General features: G+C 49.6%; 3 protein-coding genes across 3 annotated transcripts; all 3 read right to left on the minus strand.

Annotated features, from left to right (window-relative positions):
• Positions 1–4,933: 4,933 nt before the first annotated feature.
• PUNSTDRAFT_138719 (uncharacterized protein) lies at positions 4,934–5,644 on the minus strand (the record flags this gene model as incomplete). The annotated part of the gene is made up of 2 exons (XM_007388406.1): positions 4,934–5,360; positions 5,412–5,644. 2 exons carry the CDS (start codon positions 5,642–5,644, stop codon positions 4,934–4,936), a joined length of 660 nt encoding a protein of 219 aa, XP_007388468.1.
• A 4,606-nt stretch (positions 5,645–10,250) lies between these two features.
• On the minus strand, positions 10,251–11,874 carry PUNSTDRAFT_138720 (uncharacterized protein; the record flags this gene model as incomplete). Its single annotated transcript, XM_007388407.1, has 6 exons — positions 10,251–10,693; positions 10,730–10,828; positions 10,876–11,085; positions 11,433–11,553; positions 11,604–11,677; positions 11,727–11,874. 6 exons carry the CDS (start codon positions 11,872–11,874, stop codon positions 10,251–10,253), a joined length of 1,095 nt encoding a protein of 364 aa, XP_007388469.1.
• Positions 11,875–15,053: 3,179 nt separating this feature from the next.
• On the minus strand, positions 15,054–15,634 carry PUNSTDRAFT_138721 (uncharacterized protein; the record flags this gene model as incomplete). The annotated part of the gene is made up of 4 exons (XM_007388408.1): positions 15,054–15,205; positions 15,255–15,342; positions 15,397–15,531; positions 15,593–15,634. 4 exons carry the CDS (start codon positions 15,632–15,634, stop codon positions 15,054–15,056), a joined length of 417 nt encoding a protein of 138 aa, XP_007388470.1.
• Positions 15,635–17,178: the final 1,544 nt, after the last annotated feature.

Consider the following 17,178-nt stretch of genomic DNA (forward strand, 5'->3'; position numbering starts at 1 on the left):
CAAGAGTTCCTAATCATGCACCACGGTGAGCCAGCAGTCCTCGGTCCACGGAAATAATCTAGCTACATTTGTGGCCTCATCCAGCGACAGTATGCATCCTCGATGGGAACTATAGGCTTCTCCTGAGAGCCAATCACAGCAAGAAGTGCTTTCGCCACAACAGGTCCCGGCATGATGAAGTTGGCAAAGATTTGTTGGTTGTGCAATGTAGATGAGGGGGAGAAAGTAGGCTGTCCTCGTTGGTTTTTTATCGTGATTGTGCATGCCCTCCATGTACAGACCAGCAACGTTGCTCTATCACGACGATCACTGTGAACAACAACTTGAGGATCATTACATACACAAATTCAATGAAGTAGCCTGTAGTCTGTGACACAGAAAAGGCTCACAAAGTTTGGGAAAAATACGCACAGCAACGACCATGAATTTAGACAAATGTAATGTCTATTCACCGATTTTAAGGTCTGATCGGTGTCTCCGGATAAATCACTCTTCATTATTTGCACTTGCCTGGGCATCTCAGGCGAGGACCTAGGAGAGCCGCAGCATGTTGTGACACTGCCACCAGGGGCATGGAAATGTGCTGCTACAGCTCTTGGGACCAGTTGCGCTATGACACTGCTATCAAGTGGCATGGAAACATCTTGGGTGACCTACCGTGGTGTGACACTGCCACCATCGGTCTTGTCAGTAGCATCATGTGTGCGCTCAAGGGCAGGAACTTACTAAGACCTTTTTGGGTTCGTGGGAAATGGTTGGTTAGTCCTGTGCCTATGTTTAATGTCCAACATCTCTTCTTCTTATCATCCCATCATCCTCCCGCCCTTCCCGCTCGTTGCTCTCGCTGCCACCACCACCGCTTAAAGCTTCAAAACACCCAAAGCTAATGCACTGAACAACGCACTCGACACACACGCCGCCAATGTGGGGTTTCTGCACGCAAGATATGAGGTGGAGGAATGGTGGGCTGCATGCCTGCCCAGGTTCTTTTCCTTTCTTGTTTTGGCGACAATCCACCCCCTCTTTGCTCCCAGTAACCAGCGCACTTGCATCGGTCTGCACCAGGAGCCTCATTTTGTCTTTTTCATTACCAATTTAATTTTTGGTCCTGTTTCAGGTTCTGCTTAAGAGCTTGAACATGCTTGTTTTCAAGCTCTTATTCTCTTTTCCTTCTCCCCACATTGTGCCAGTTGATTGCATTGGTTGGACTCTGGTGTGCGCTTCATTCTGGCAATCGTTGATCAGTGCCAAGTGGATACGCTGGTGTAGCACATGGAGGCCGAGGTAAGCCCTGCCTTCAGGCACTTTTTCCCTCCCTCCCCCCACTCATATATGCTAACACGAGCACACAGTTTTGTAGCCTGCGCACGCATACCCACCACAGGCTGACCTGTACTCAAGGTGAGTATCCCCGTACGTCGCTGATCGTTGCATGTTCAAACCAGTTGTTAGGGTGACTGAACCCTCAACTATTTACCCTAGTGTGAATGGTGTGCTAAAGCTTGCTTGCGGCTCAGGGATCAGGCCCACACGTGAACACCTGTGGGTCCTCCAGGCCACCCTTGAGCAATATTACATCCGGTCCCTCAACGAGGAACACGACACCCTCTGCACCGCCACGCTCAAGCACCTACTTGAGTACCCTAGAACAGACACATCTGAGAACCACATCAAGCGTAAACTGCAGACCGAGGTCATAGACCGGTAGATATAGAAATCAAGGGTGCACACATTGAGGAGGAAGCCGACGACTTTATTTAACAATGCCGTTTCCCGTGCTCTCATTCATTCATATGTGCCTCGTTCGATTGCACTACTCTTCGTGTTCGTTTGCACTCATTTGCTCAGCTCTGCGCTGTACAAAATTCCACCACACCATGAACGCTCTCCTAAATGTGTCCATCCACATCCGTCCATAGGATGCGATATCAATAACTGTGCCGATCACGTTAAATCGTCGGAGCTGCTGAACCGCTGTACTTTACAATGATATCAAATGTAACATGACGATCTTTATGAATGCAATGGCTTTTGGATGTGTGTGTAGCCACAAAAACACCCAAACCAACCGGCGATGCCAAACCAAGTACGGTGACCAGCACAGCATATCTGTTCAATTTTGGGCAGTTTTCAGGTGGTTTTTGAGGTGTCTTGGTCTATTGGCTTGTTCAATTTTTTTCGCAGTCTACCAGATGAGTATAGCTCTGGTTGATGAAAATGTCTTGAAATTCATGAGAAAATGCCGACAAAATGCACCAAAAATGTGTGATATATTCATCTTCTGGTTGCCTCTACCACAGGCTGCACCCTGGGCACACATACTCTTTACAACCTATGGACTCATCAACTTGCAGCATCTCTAGCAACATCTCTGCTCCCTAACACCTCCTATTGCTCAAACTACTTGGCCCCAACATGAATCTGAAGATCAACATCATCTGGCCTAAGGATGCCTACAAGACCAAGCCTGACAAGAAGTATGAGGCAGAAGAGTGTATCAGATGCTGGATTAGATGGAGATATGAGCATGTTGGGTGTAGAGAGCTTTGGGTGGTGGCTGGGTGAGTGTTTCTGTTCAATGTCAGATCTTTGAGCATATATGATGGATTGGCTCCCCAGAACTGATCATTCAGTATCCAACCAGCTCCAGAAGATGAAGACTTCCCACTTCACTGCTGAAATCACCGACTTCAAGTGCTGCCACGTTCACTACGAACATCGCATTCACATTCCCTTTGTCTTGATTTGTCGAACGGTGTGTCGCTTCTGCAAACTCGTTAACGCAATCCTGACCGTATTACAGCGTTCCAGCTATTAGATACCATGTATTACTCCTCCAATCACTATTTCCCACCCCCGCGTCTCTCTTTCCGCTTGTTCCGCGCTTGCTACGTTGTACGTTTACCGTGTATCAATGTCAAGATCGGATGCAAACAAAGAGGAACAAGGTCGGAGGACCGAAGTCCAAAACGTATATACAAAGAATAGAATGAAAGAAAAAGGGGAACTCAAAGGTAGAGTCGGAGAGGAGTCGGAGATGCATTGGAGACGCGTCGGTGTTGAGTCAATAAGTCGGAAGTGCTGGTGAAGTCAAGATCGGATGCGGACCAAGCCTAAGCTCGTGCACTAGGCTGCTACGCGCTCTGAGTCCACAGGAGAGAGAGGATGAAGCTTAGTCGATATTCAAACTGACTATCTACGGTACAGTTGGACGGTTTATATATATAAAATAGAACAATGGCGAAGTCGGAGATGCAGAGATCGGAGGCACCGTTCAGCGCACAAAGGAAACATACGGAAACGAGAGATAACACATGGGACACAAAGGGAACATATCTAAGGAAGAGATGGAAAGGATGGGCCAAAGGATCCGTCGCAAGCGACGGGAAACTATGATGTCAAACAAAGGGAACAGGAATCAGGAAAGTTGGAGTTGAATCCGTTCAAAGATCTGGAACCACCGGGACGTTGAGCCGCCGGTGGCCCAGTGCATGTGATAGACGTATCCTGCCCTTGGCTGAAACAGGAAAGGCAGGATCGGAGTCGGCGAAGAAGTTGGCAAAGAGTTGGAGAACGGATCGGAGAAGATCGGTGCGGATCGGTGTCAATCGGCAGAGCAGATTGGTGTAGATCGGTCTAGATTAACACATGACAATTGAACATTGTCGTTGACTTTCTTGAAACGCACTCGTTTTTGATTTGGATGCAAAGATACGAGTCTATGCACCCTGCGCATCCTATCGAATGTCTTGCATCTCACAAAGAACCTCACGGATGTACTTGTATGTTGCAAACACAATGTCATACAAATTTGAACTTTGACGTCCGCGCTGTGCCACGCTGTATACTGGCGACTGATCCACACAATTGGCTTTGTCTGCCGGCCGCTGATCTGCTAGTCGGCTTTGTCTGCCGTTTTGTTTTTTGTTGTGGGGGAGTTGGACATGGCACTTGGCACCCCTTTACTCACGTACACACCCAACCAGGCAAACAGTGGAGACCAGCAAACCAGTTGGCCGCCAGATTCCGCTGTTCATGCCCCCCACTGGACGCACACCAGCACGTCAGGTGGATCCCAGGATCGCAATATCCACTGCCGGATTTGGGTGGGTTCTTCTAGAAATGGTATATGGTTCCCATGCACATAACTCGCGGCATTACACTCAAAATCTACTGGTAGGACATGCAAACAGCGTGCCATTGCCTGACGTGATGACGGACGGGCATGATATATATACTATAATTGTCAGGGACGAAACTGTGGGGCAAAAATATCGGAAATGCGGAAGTCCAATGTGTGGGAAAAGTGGAGATGAACGATACCGAAGCTGAACGGGTCTGGGACAAGTGGACCTAAGTCCAACGTGCAGGGGCGTACTGCCCAGCCCACAACACAGAGTTGGGTGGATGCGATTCAGAGACAATATTGAGAAAAGTGGTATGCTGACGTTGGAGCAAAGTCAGAGCAAAGCGGGGCAGAGGCAGACTTGACCCGAAGGGTCACTACACACTCGAGGTCTGCTTAGGAGCAAAGGGGAAAGCCTAGTCAATATTGGAACTGAGCAATATCGTACAGACAAGCTGGTATAAGTACTAAGCAGAACAATGGAAAAGTCGGAGATGAATCTATCATCAGTAAGACAAAGGGAACAGGGAAGAAGAACTAAAGTACATGTGGAACACAAAGGGAATCAGTGCCAAGGAAAACGAGCACAAGGAAGAAGAATATGGTGTGAGAATGAGCAAGGATGAACAAAGGGAACATAAGGGAGTCAAAGATATGAAAAGTCCGCCGGAGATCCGTCGGAGGACCGTAGGAAAATGAGCGGCGAAGAGCAGAGGAGGTGTCAGAGGACAGTCAGGGATAGTAGGCAATGGTTGGCGATGATTGACCCATGACAATAATCATAGATGAAGATGTATCTATGCTATCTCATGATACATTGTTGTTGGTAGGCCTTGCGGTCTGCGAGGTCATCATCGATGATGGCACGAGCATCATCAATGGCACTGATATGGGCATCGACGACAGTGCAGGAATGGTCAACTGCAAGGGCACGGTCAACTGCAATGGCACGGTCAACTGCGAGGGAATGTTCAACTGCGCAGTCATGGTTGACTGGGCCAGCATTGTCAACTGCGTGGTCATGGTTGACTGGGCTGGCATCATCAACTGGGCGGGCATTGCGGAATGGACAGGCATTGCAGACTGGGCAGGCGTTGTCATGGTTGACTGCACGGGCATTGTTGACTGCGAGGCTGTTGTTGTGGCATCAATCTCCTGTGACAAAACAAAGTCGCAGAGGACAGTGGCTTTTGGGTACCTGGCCTTGTCCTTGCGTACCATCTCTTCATCCCATCTACAGCATCACTTTAGAAGAGCTGTATAACGAGCGTAAGGAATAGCTTACTGTGCCCAGAGTGGCTTAAGAGTTTTCACCATGTGCTCAACCAACCCCTGGCCGTCTGTGCTCAGGACCTGCGACTTTGATATGAAGTACCGGTGCCCCAGCTTTGCGTAGAGTCGATCGAGTTCATCCTCCAGCTTTTCCCAGAAACCTGTCGTCCCGCCGCAGATTGGAGCTTTGGTATCGTCTTGAGCCTCCTTGGGTTCCACAGCCACATACAGCTCTCCAGTACCCATCCACGTTACAGGCAGCGAAGCCACCCATGGGTTGGCCTCCTCAACTTCCTTGGTGAGCGCAGCTGCTCGGCACGCCTTTTGACTCTTTGGTGCTTTGCTCTTTCATTTTGTTCTTGCTGACTGCACCAGCGGCTCGGCAATCGTTGTCTGCATGTGTAGAATGAGACACGTTCAGATTGAAAAATGATTGACCGACTATCAACACCAATACGGCAGCCGTGTCAGTTTGAAACACTGCCGGCGGTGCTCCTTGCCACCAGTTCTTCACGAATTCGGCAGTGAATTCTTTGATTGGGTCTTTAGATTCCACGCACCCAAAAATCTTACAAAGAAATCAGCGAGCACGAACAGCGGGAGAAAGAGTCTTTATAACATTTTTCCGCATGTTACTTTTGGTCTCCTTTGCCTTGCTAACAAGCTATTTGTCCACAATTGACTTGATGTATGGATCAGTTAAGTAGGCAGGGATGCGCCGCTGGGCACTTTGGTTGGTAAGGTAGTTTTAAACACTTTCAACGGCGCCCATCCATGTCCACTGCATTTTGACAAAATAATAATGGACACCTTGCCCAAGCATATGCTGCAGGAGACGAGGTCAGTTGATCCAAGTCAATGAAACAACATGCGCCTACCTCCTGGATTGGATTCAATTGAAAACTCGTGGCCACCATTTCCTTCACGTCTTTGAAGTCTCGTCGAAGGCTTTGGAGTTCATGGTGTAGACTGGCTGTTGCTGTTCTGGACGCGCAATGTTTGCTGTAGATCACTACGAGCTTCGACGAAAAGTCCATCTACCAGGTAAAGTGTCAGTTGATCTGCATCTGAGCAATCACATCGTGAAATACCTTTGCAAACTCATGCAGTCTGTTTCAGTCATCCTGCAAAAGCGTTAAAACATCAGCGATAGCATCAATGCTGCTTGCTTCAATATTGCGACTGTCTTGCATGTCGGAGTAGGTAGTAGCTGAATGACGGTTGGAGTCGACTTGGGTCAAGACAGGAGACGGGTTTGAGCTGATGTCGTAGTCTTGCGATGAATGATATGCCGGAATTGCGTAGGGTACACGACCTTTGTTCAGCTGGCGGGCAGTCCTGTGAATGAACGATGGTGTCAACGAGAGCTCTTGGGACATGCCCAGGTCCTGAGACATCCTGTGATAACCAAGGAGCCACGATTCGCGAAGAGACTCGTGTTCATGCAGATGTTGAGATGGTGGATGGCTCAATGTGGCACAAAAATTGTGTGTGACTCCAGAGCAGACGTTGTCACTGCTGTGGTGTCACAAGCAGACAACGGAAGCAAATGAATGAAATTCAAGAGCTCAGGCAGTGGATCAACACATTCATTCTAAGATAGTTGATATATGCGAGCACAACGAGAGACAAGTACAGGTCAGTGCCAATGCAAAGACAGAACAGAGTATAGTGAGAGCTGCCTGGAGCAATAATAGCATGACAGAGTGCAGAGAATGAGTTTTTGACAACAGAGCTGGTGTCAAGGAGAAAGTGCGAGGTGAACCTCCAGTGAGAGAGGTGATCTTTGCAGGCACCTTGCCAGCAGACACATCACGCGTTGTCAGCGGACGGAAGCATCCGCTGCTGAAACTGACGACATAGGGCAGGAGTACATATCCAGTGGCGTGGGAGTTTGACACACAGGCGCATAACCAGCGTGGCTCCACTGCGGACTCACACACACTGTTACTACCAACCCCTATCGACATGCAACCCCACTCTACCAACACCTCTGCAGAGCCGCCAATGGGTCAGCATAGCGATTGACCACCGCTCGTAGCTTACTGAACCAACTCAGGGTATTCATGGCTGCCAGGTGACTTCATCATCCCAGATAGCGCAGTGCAAGCTCCCGCACAAATGCTGTCTCCAGGGACCTGGAAGATGCGAGGGTCGGAGGTTACTACTAGGGACTGGGACGGTCTCATGTTATACATGGTGGATGGGCGGATGTGTTGTGCGGTATATGGGAAGGTTCGCGGTCCTATTGCAATGGGACGCCGATTTGCGGTCTACGCAGTAGAGCAGAAGACTCGGCGCTTCCACGGTGTTCGCTGGTACCCCCGTGGCTTTCCAGAGGAGACAGAAGTCATGATCCCCTTGCATGCAACCAATCTGCGGTTCTGGCAGCGGGTGTGGATCGCGCTCACTGGTGGATGGAGGACCATTGACACCACAGAGGAGGAAGGCCTGGGGACAGCCTAGAGTGCTTCTTTTAGGGACGGACCCTCAAAGGATAGGGAGGGACCCTCAAGGAACAAGGGAGCACCCTCAAAGAAGGGGGAGGACCAAAAAATAGAGGGTACACCCTAGAAATTTGGGGTAACCACCCTAGTTTATGGCAATACAGAATAATAGGGTGGTACCCTGTTCTTTTTAAGGGTGCAACCCTCTTCTGAATTTGAAATTAGTAGTAGTATATAAGGAGGCTGCCCCTCTTGTCCAACTGTATAAACCTGACCCCCCACTGAATCACAGAGCTCTCAGCAGTCACAAAGCAGTGTGATTATTGAGAACTAAGTGTATATCTGACTGAAGTATCTAAGAGTGAGGCTGAAATAGTCGAGGATTGGAATCTCATTATTCTCACCTATTCTGACTGTATCAAGCCGGACCTACACTACCCCAAAACAACTCCAGTAACAACTCATTTGACCTGAATCTATAGCCCCTTCAAAACTTGCACTGCGGACAGTGTCGACACTATCTTTACCCTGATAGCTTCACTCTTTCTGCTCTGACAGCGTCCCTCGGCATCCACCACCCTCGACCATTTCTGTATCTTCATACTTGCCCTCACAACCCGGTGTTTCTGACATTGATCCAGTTCGCTGGCGTTTGCTGTTCCGACCATATTGCGGTTGAGATTCCAGATACAAATCTGCCTGTGTGGCTGGCTTGCAAGGGTGCGTGGTCTTCAGAGATTGTGTTTCTGGTGTTGCTGGTATTTCGTTCCAACCCGGTGTTGATTCGAGCAGTACAAGCGGCCATGTTGGTGGTCCTGAGTATGGTTGGCCCTGTCCCCGACTTGCAATGCCAGACATGCCTGGCGGCAGGGCAAGAGTCGCTGATAGATGCGGCCCAGTCACTAACGGTGACTGACCGAAGCCGGTTGGGGTCATGAGTTGGATGGATGGCCTCTGACGTGGACGAGGTGGTGTTGCTACGTCTGATGTGTACGCAATCGGTGTCGCAATCGGAGTGCGCGGTGTGGCCAGACTCTGTGGTCGGTGCATTGACGCCGCTAACGGGGCATGAAGCTCAGCCATCAACAACGATCCCAAGCTGGTCAGGGTCATGGGTTGGATGGATGGCCTTCAACACAGACAAGATAGTGTCTCTGCGTCTGGCGCATACCCAGCCGGCATTGCAATTGGAGTGCGTGGTGTGGCTGGACTCCCTGGCTGCCACAGAGAAACTGCAGATGGGATCTTGGCAGCTGGCCCAGTGGCCTGTTTCTGACGTCAACACATCACAATCTCATCCAGAGCAGCAACATCTAACTCCTTCCTATGCTTGATTGCTCGTGATATGAGGAGTTCTTTATCCTCCAGGAGATGCTGAGGTGGATGTTGCAGATGCCGCATGAGTTGGCTGCTGCACAACTGGGCTGTATTGAAGAGGCAACAGTCCTTGTCACCAGTATATGCTACCTCAAGCTTCCAAAAAGCGGTTTCCCTTCTCTCTTGGATGATAACCTTGGTTTTGGATGTCTGGCATTTGTATTTGGCACAGTCATGAAATGTGTTTATGGCGCATAGAATCCGCTGTCATAATAGTGAGTTCGCGTCAATACTGAGAAACTGACTAGAACTGACCTCAAAAGGCAGAAACTCGAAGGCTTCTCTCACAGGTATGATCTTTGGCATTCGGTAGGTCAAAGACATACCATGGAGCTCATACCTGTTCACCAGCATACCAAGTACCAGATTTCGTGCTGCATTGACCAAGATCTCTACCACCTTCCCAACGCGAGGCAAGGGTGACTGCTCCCGTGGTTGGTAGAGCACAAATTTGCCCAGCTGCACAACATCTTGATTATCAAGCCATAGGGTCTTGCATAGAAGTACCGATGATGCAAACGACACAACGGAGATGATGCCATGCTTGGTGGTAGCAGTTTCGCTCGCGGCCACCAAGCTCTCTCCACCCAGTGCCGTCCAACATCCTAGGTAAGTATTTGAGCCCCACCGCTTCAGTCAAAATGATTAGCCATCATTTGGCGAAACTCAGGATCTTGAAGCAGGGTCCGGACGCCCATGCCTGCCGCCGGTGAGAAAGGCATTTGTCATTGGCATCTTGTGTAACATATCCTCCACTAATCAAGTGTTGGACAGCATGCATATGGCTAAACACCTCAGCAATATCTCTACTTGGTGCTTGTCTGTTTGAATGGACGCTGCGCAACCAAATCACAGCATTGAAAGATTCAAACGACTCTGTGGCATAAAGTATTGCAGGCCCAAAGTGGCGGATATATGATGGTAAGTGGACGAATAGGTGGAATTTCAGTTTGTTAAACCATTGCGTGTTCCAGAGGGTGGTTGTGATTTTGGACTTTGTCCGTGCCATACCTGCCTGAAGAAACATATCAGAGGCCAGAAATGTCGAGTAAGGGAATGAGCTGAACCATCACGAAGTCTGATATTTGTTCCTTCCCTCCAGCATCACCTGGTGCCCAACCGGGAACTCCGGCTTTTCCAACATGGCAGATCCAGCAGAAGTACTTGCCGGTCATGCCAACATGCAAACAGAACTCGCTTGCCATAGGGTTATCTCCCTGCAATGCAAGTACCCAAGGAATTATCAAGATATCTTCCCCGTGCTTGCCCACAGAGCAATCCCAGGCATTGACTCCATTCTCGTGGGCCTTTGCAAGCAGCACCACAATCTCCTCCATCATCTCAAGCGGGGCGGCCAAGTTTGATGTCGACAGGAAATGGATGTTATAGCCTTGTTGTACATGTTCACGTGGTAAGCCTCCAAGAGTCACAAGGATTGAGTTGTGCTTGTTCCACTTCTTGGAGATGTTGCCTGATGTGTCATTGCAATAGCACCAGATGGACATACCAAGAACCCGGTGTCCATTTGCCTTGAGCTGCCAAGGGTTGTGGATGGGCTTTGACCACTTTGTCAGTGTACGTTGCCCCTTTTCCTCCCGCAGAATCCCTGACAACATTGTCAAACCAGTTGCCAGGACATTTACAATGACGTACTGGCAATATTCTCTGGAGATGGCAAGCCATAAACCGAATGAACCATGGGATCCTGCAACTCAACAATGGAAAGAGAGAAGGCAGGGAGTGGACGTTCAAGTTCCATGGTTTCATCCACAACAAACTCCTGTGTGTCGGTGCGGATATTTGTAGGATTCACAGTTGCCCACAGGTTTCCATCCCACGTGAACCACCTGCGGATCATCACGACTGCCAGTGTGCCAAAGTCGTCAATGTTTGCCAGTGCCGGCTCATTGACAAAGAAGTCATGCCCAACGTTATTTCTTGCCATCGGTCCGCTACAATTTGGATCGACCTCATGGCGCCAACGGTTGCTTTGGCTGGATTCCCCACGCTGAGGACCACTGTCTTCTGTGTACCTGGTCACGTGCCGGGCACCCGAGGAGCCTCCCTCTCTCTCATTGGACCATCCCTCATGTTGCTCTGTTGCACCAGGGAGCAACTCAGACTTGTTCTCTCAGTTGCTTCCCTGCCTTGTGCGACAGGTATGTGTATTCATCTTGTATCTTTGTATATATTCTTAGTTGCTTCCCTACCTTGTGCGACAGCATCTCCACCGCTGTCCCGGGGGATCCGTGCCACTCCTAGGAGCTCCAGCGCGTACTCTGACAAGACATGTGAATGTGGAAAAGCTGACGTGATGTCCATAGTGCAGGTCTGGCACACCGGTGAGTAGGAGAATTGATGGTAACATATGCAGGACTGACTGTCTTGTCAAGATAGGTCCACCATTGCTCTGATTCAGCAACCTCAACATCAAGAACATCTTTGGCCATATCATCTGCCAATTCCGATGAGAATTTGTATGCATAACATCCTCTGCAACTCACCTAATCCCGACTCATGCATGTCGTCCCAGTCAGGACAAAACGGGCTTTCGTCTTCCGAATCCAATGCAAGTGACTCTGTTGGACTACTACCCATGCCCAAGTCCGCATCACACTCGTTGTCCATGCCATGAAAAGCAGGGGCAGTCATTTTTGTACGTGCCAGGATACCCAACCAGTTATCATATATCTGGTCGTCTGGATCATCTTTAATCGCAGGACCATGCACTGGTGTAAGGTTGTAGTCACCAGACCGTGGGATCATAAATGGCAGCGCAAATCCTCCATATCCATCAACACTGGGATCTGCAGGAGGTTCACAGGGAGACACTTCGACATCTGGGGCATGTGGCATGACAAGTTGGTTGTATTCTTCGCCCAGCACATCAGGGATTGTTGTACATGGATAAATAGGGCTTCTGGGGTGCAGCTGCGCATTGCGCATATGGAAAGGGCTGGAGGATTGCTGGTACAGGTTATCCCAAGCACTGACTTGACGGGTGTATGCAGCCGTATCTTCGTGTCGGATAGCCTTTGACAACAATAGCCAGGAGCTCCCAGTGCAAACCAAGCAGCGGTAGCGGGAACCCTGGCATTCTTGGCTGGTGTGGAAGACTGAATATCCCCAGTGAGTAATAATCTGAGGGTTTATTAATGCTACTGACACTCTGGATGCTCAAGAGGCATTGTGACGCCAGAATGCGAGAGCAATAGGTTGTGTCCCTGTCGAGCGGGTGCACCAGGCTTAGAGCATGCAAATGGGAGCTGCCTCCCCCCTTTTTCTGCCTTTTTCCGTTTTTCACCATCCGTCCTCATGCACCGCACCCCCCATCCTTCTCAAGTGCCCGCACAGCTGCAAATCCGCGAGTAAGTCTCTCTTGTGTCAATTTCTCTCCTATTTACTTAGCTCCACCAGTGTCATCGAAAATGATCAGGAACCGCTCAATTTGCAGGTCAGCAAGTTGTCGGCCCACACCCATGCAAAGAATCACTGTTCCGATACCTCTTCGCCAAAGCCAGTGGAGAGATACTCAAGTTCACCTTCGAATGTGCCCATCACCACTTCACCAAACCCTTTTGGCCTCAGGTTCACAACTAGTCAAGCTTGCAGCAAAGTAGAAGATTCCCAAGTGACCACGCAACAAGTACGTCTCTCTTGTTCTGATGTTCTCTTGTATTCACTCATCAACGAACCAGTTCTCAGGTCAGCAGCTCCCGATCATCAACAGTATGAAGAATCGTGATTCCGTTACCTCTTCACCTCAGATGTTCAAAGGATATTCAAGCTCACCAGGCTATGTTTTACCTATTGGTGCTACATCAGACATCTTTGGCTATGGATTCCAGGCAGGCCAACCTCACGAAAGTGCAGAAGACGACATTGGGTCAGAGTTCGAGTCTTACGTGACTCGGATGATTGGCAATGTATCCAGCATGTTGGTCGATACGGATCCAGCTACACCTTGTAACCATACATCAAGCAGGGTATGCGACGACAATGTTTAGCGTGCTAACACACGTGGCCGAAGGTATCGTATAGAGGATTCGTTGCACGAGTCTCCTACGCCAGTGGCATGGTCACAATCGGTACATACACATGATGCCCTGCCGCGGACACTTGCTGACCTGCACATTTGGTTCATAGGTGTTTGCATTGCCACCTCTACCTAATCGAATGACTGCGAATACTCACCCACATCTTTTGTCGGAGGCAAAGATTTCCATTCTGGAGGGCTGGATAGAGGAGCTTGAACATCAGGTGGCGTGCATCCCGGTGCTGGAGGCACAGTTGGCTAGTCTGTTTGGGACTTCAAACCATTCGTCACCCCTAGCGAGGATGCGTGCAGTGAACGACAGGAGGCCGGGGCCTGAATAGTTTTACAATCAGATTGAGTAATGTACATTCTTCAGATCATAATGTGTACACGGTTGGCTGTTATGTACACACCTAACCAATGTATGCGATGAGGAGCCAAAGATGAGCCCCCAACACGAGGAGGCCAAAGGCGAGTGTGGAGGAGAGCAGGCTGAACTGGTGGATAGCAAGCGCGTTGGACGTGGTGGACAACGAACTTCCTACACTTCCTCAGATGCCCGCCCTGGGGTGTATCGTATAGTTTCCATCCTGTGCACCATATGGATCCCAGGCAGCATGGTCACTCCCTGGATCCCAGTTACATCACTACCTTTTTTCCGGTTATCGGCATGGCCACTGGATTTCATTGGATCACACAGTGAAAAGCCATAACTTGCGCGCTGGGATCACGCCGGCGCAGGATCCTGGTAGATCACAGCAAACAAGCGGTTGGGCGTGTATTGTAGCACGTGCTTGCCGACACCGTATGCACAGCCACTTTGTGGATACACCTCGGATGACTGTAGCACACACTTGCCAACAACGTACACACAGCCACTGTGCAACAATGCGCAGTCTCTTGCTCGTCAACTGCGACCTCCTTGAGTGTCAAAAGACGATGCGGGTTTTCGTAGATGGCAGGCAGGGATGATTTTACATGATGTATCGGGTGCTACAATTTTCATAGATCCTATCAATTGGAAGCAAAAGAGATGGAGGAGATGCAGGTGTGGTAAGTAGCAATTCAAGTACATCTAAGCGAGAGCAGCCCGCTAATCACTTTATCGAGATGGCAGTACTAGTAGAGGCCCCCAATCTACACTCTTGCTCGCATTGCTAGTGCTAGCACCTTAAACACTGACAAGATATGCACACTCCTATGATAAACATTTGTTTTTGCGCAGTTCTAGCCTCAAAGAGGATTCTTGATTGTGTTGCATTGCTCGAAGCTTTTAGGTAACTGCTGAAATACAGGCTGATATGGGATATTTCATTTGACTTGGTGCATAGTGATGGGGAGTTACGTGCATCTTGCAGGAACAGCCACAGAACCCAGCAAAAATTTCAATGACAGTGGCGAGCTACATTGGGCTCAATGTGATCGATGGCATAGCTATAGCTGAAAATGCAAGAAAGCTAACTTGGGATACAGATACGCAAGGCTTGGATAATCGGGCACTATAGAAGTTCAGGAGCTTGGGAAAAAAATTGCGAAGTACATCTTGATTTGGATCGTGCCAATTGTGCTCCGAGTCCTCCACACAACAATTGAGGGTTGGCCGTATCGTCACCTCGGAATAGCATACATTAGGGAAGGTCTTTTACAGGAGGGAAATGTACACTCACTCGCTGGCAGCACACGGGACAGCTATATCACGGCATTGTACAATCATGCATTGCCGTGGACAAGACAAGGCGTAGCACGGAGGACAACATCATATTGCGTTGGATGTCCCCGGCCACATGTTGAAGGTTTAACAGAAGAGAGAAAGCATCAGACCCTTGGAGCCAGTGGATTTGCACTGGGTCGTAAACTGGTCGACCGCTGATCGTGCAATGCAGTTCAAGGTGTTTATTAAACCATGCGGCAACGCAGCCTTGACAGAAGGTGTGACCGCATGCAAGGCTGAAGTAAGCATGAGCTCACAGATTCCCTATAAAGTTGCAAGACCTACGTAACAGGATTCCGGAGGCGTTGCACGCAAACTTGCAATGGAGGTCGTCCTCAATCTCTGAAAGCCTCTGTTGAAGGGGTTGCAGGTGCTGACAAGCCTGCATCAGCTCATCCCGTGCTTATAGCAACATGTTTTGCGCGACATTAGCACGTTCCTGAGCCTGGACACTCTCCTCCTGCGCAATGGCTGCCGCTTTCTTGGCCTCGATGGCTTCATCCTTGGCTACCTCGAGCTGGGCGCTCATGTCCTTGAAGTCTTTCAGATGGAATGACGGCGGCTGAGAACATGTCAACAAACAATCACCACCTTGAGGGCAGTCGCAGGCCAACGGAGCTCACCGCATGCACGTCGTGAGTCCAGGGGCTCGAGGTCGAAGCCATGACAGTGGTGGAGACAGTAACTGCCTCAAAGCAAGAGCCTACAGACTGAGTAACACACGCTGTCGTACCCTCGTGGTCAATACATCAGTCAGGGCAAGCACACGCGGTGAGGTATCACATACCGCGTTGCCGGCACCGGAACCGGAGGAGATAATAAAATGGTAGCTTTTGTCCAAGGAGGCATTGGCCGTGTTGGCCACACTGTTGTTTGGAGGGGTGGACGCGGGACCAGGGCAAAAATCGTCCTCACAAATCGCGACGATTGACCAGCTGAGTGCGTTGACTGGGCGAGTACGAGGGTGGCGTCGGGCGCTCAGAGGGTTGCCCCTCACTCTGTGAGGTGCTGTAACATCACCATCGCAAGAGGTGGTGGGACCGCGGTGAGTGGTTCAAGATGCACCACGAACCTGTAAAGGGCACCGTGCTCGACTCAATCAATCAACAGGCATAGTCGATGGAGATCAAAATTCGTGCGATCAAGGCTTAGAAGGGATGGGATGATGGGAGTGTTCGATGCAATGAGCCAAAGTGAGGGTACACAGAGGCATATTGGAGCAATACTGAGCACACAAAAGAAAGCGATGGATAACAAAAGCCGCATCCAAAGACAAAAAGACATTTTCAGCTCACTGTACACGTCAATTCGTTGCACGTGCGACAGCGCCAGTCCCACGCCATTGAGGATGCTTTTCCCAAACCACTTTTTCCCCACTGAGATCTAGTGGTTGTGTTTGTAACACACCTACAGGGATTGATCACAGTACAATGGCAAGCCATCTTATTTTACTCAGCTTTTCTTATTGTGCCACGAATGGCTCAGGGAAAGCAAATTGTGAGTGCCAGAATGCCGCACTGACACCACATTAATATCGATGTGCCCTTCCCATGTTACTGAGCTTGCTTGCAAGCTCGGTTTCTCAACTCGAACTCAGCTACATCATTTTGTGTGAGGCCTTGATCTGATTGGTTGAATGGGCAATAAGTATAATATATGCAAACATTTACAATCACGGCCAACCGGCACTGAACGGACCGTACCTATGGTACAACACCCCCCATTCCAACTTATACTCGCCGTTCCTATACAACAGCCTCATTCCCTCTTCCTTCAACAAACCGAACACAGGGAATTTTTTGTAATATTTTCGGCAGATATAGCTAAGTAAATAGGTTAAGAAATAGATTTTGTATATACTTAGCTATTTTCGCGGTATATTTACCGCTTATATTCTTAGTATTCAGCAAAGGAAATAGTTTTTCTATTTATTTTTCTATTTTCGGCGGAAATTGATGGTCAATTTCGTCCGGAAACAGGGAAAGAAACAGAAAAACTATTTCCGAGGGAAACGGGTAACGGGCGCTGAGCGGGCGATGAGCGGGCCGCTGAGCGCCCGGCCCTCGGGCCGAACAGCTCCTTCGGACTTAGGCGGGGGGCGAGGCTCTGGACTGAGGGCCGCGAAGAGCGCCCGGCAAGGACCGATGGGCCACGGCGAGGATCGGGCGGCGGTGCAGCCACGCGAGCGGTGCAGCGCCCGTGCGTGAGA

The sequence above is a fragment of the Punctularia strigosozonata genome (genome assembly GCF_000264995.1).
Source record: "Punctularia strigosozonata HHB-11173 SS5 unplaced genomic scaffold PUNSTscaffold_18, whole genome shotgun sequence".
Lineage (NCBI taxonomy): Eukaryota > Fungi > Basidiomycota > Agaricomycetes > Corticiales > Punctulariaceae > Punctularia > Punctularia strigosozonata.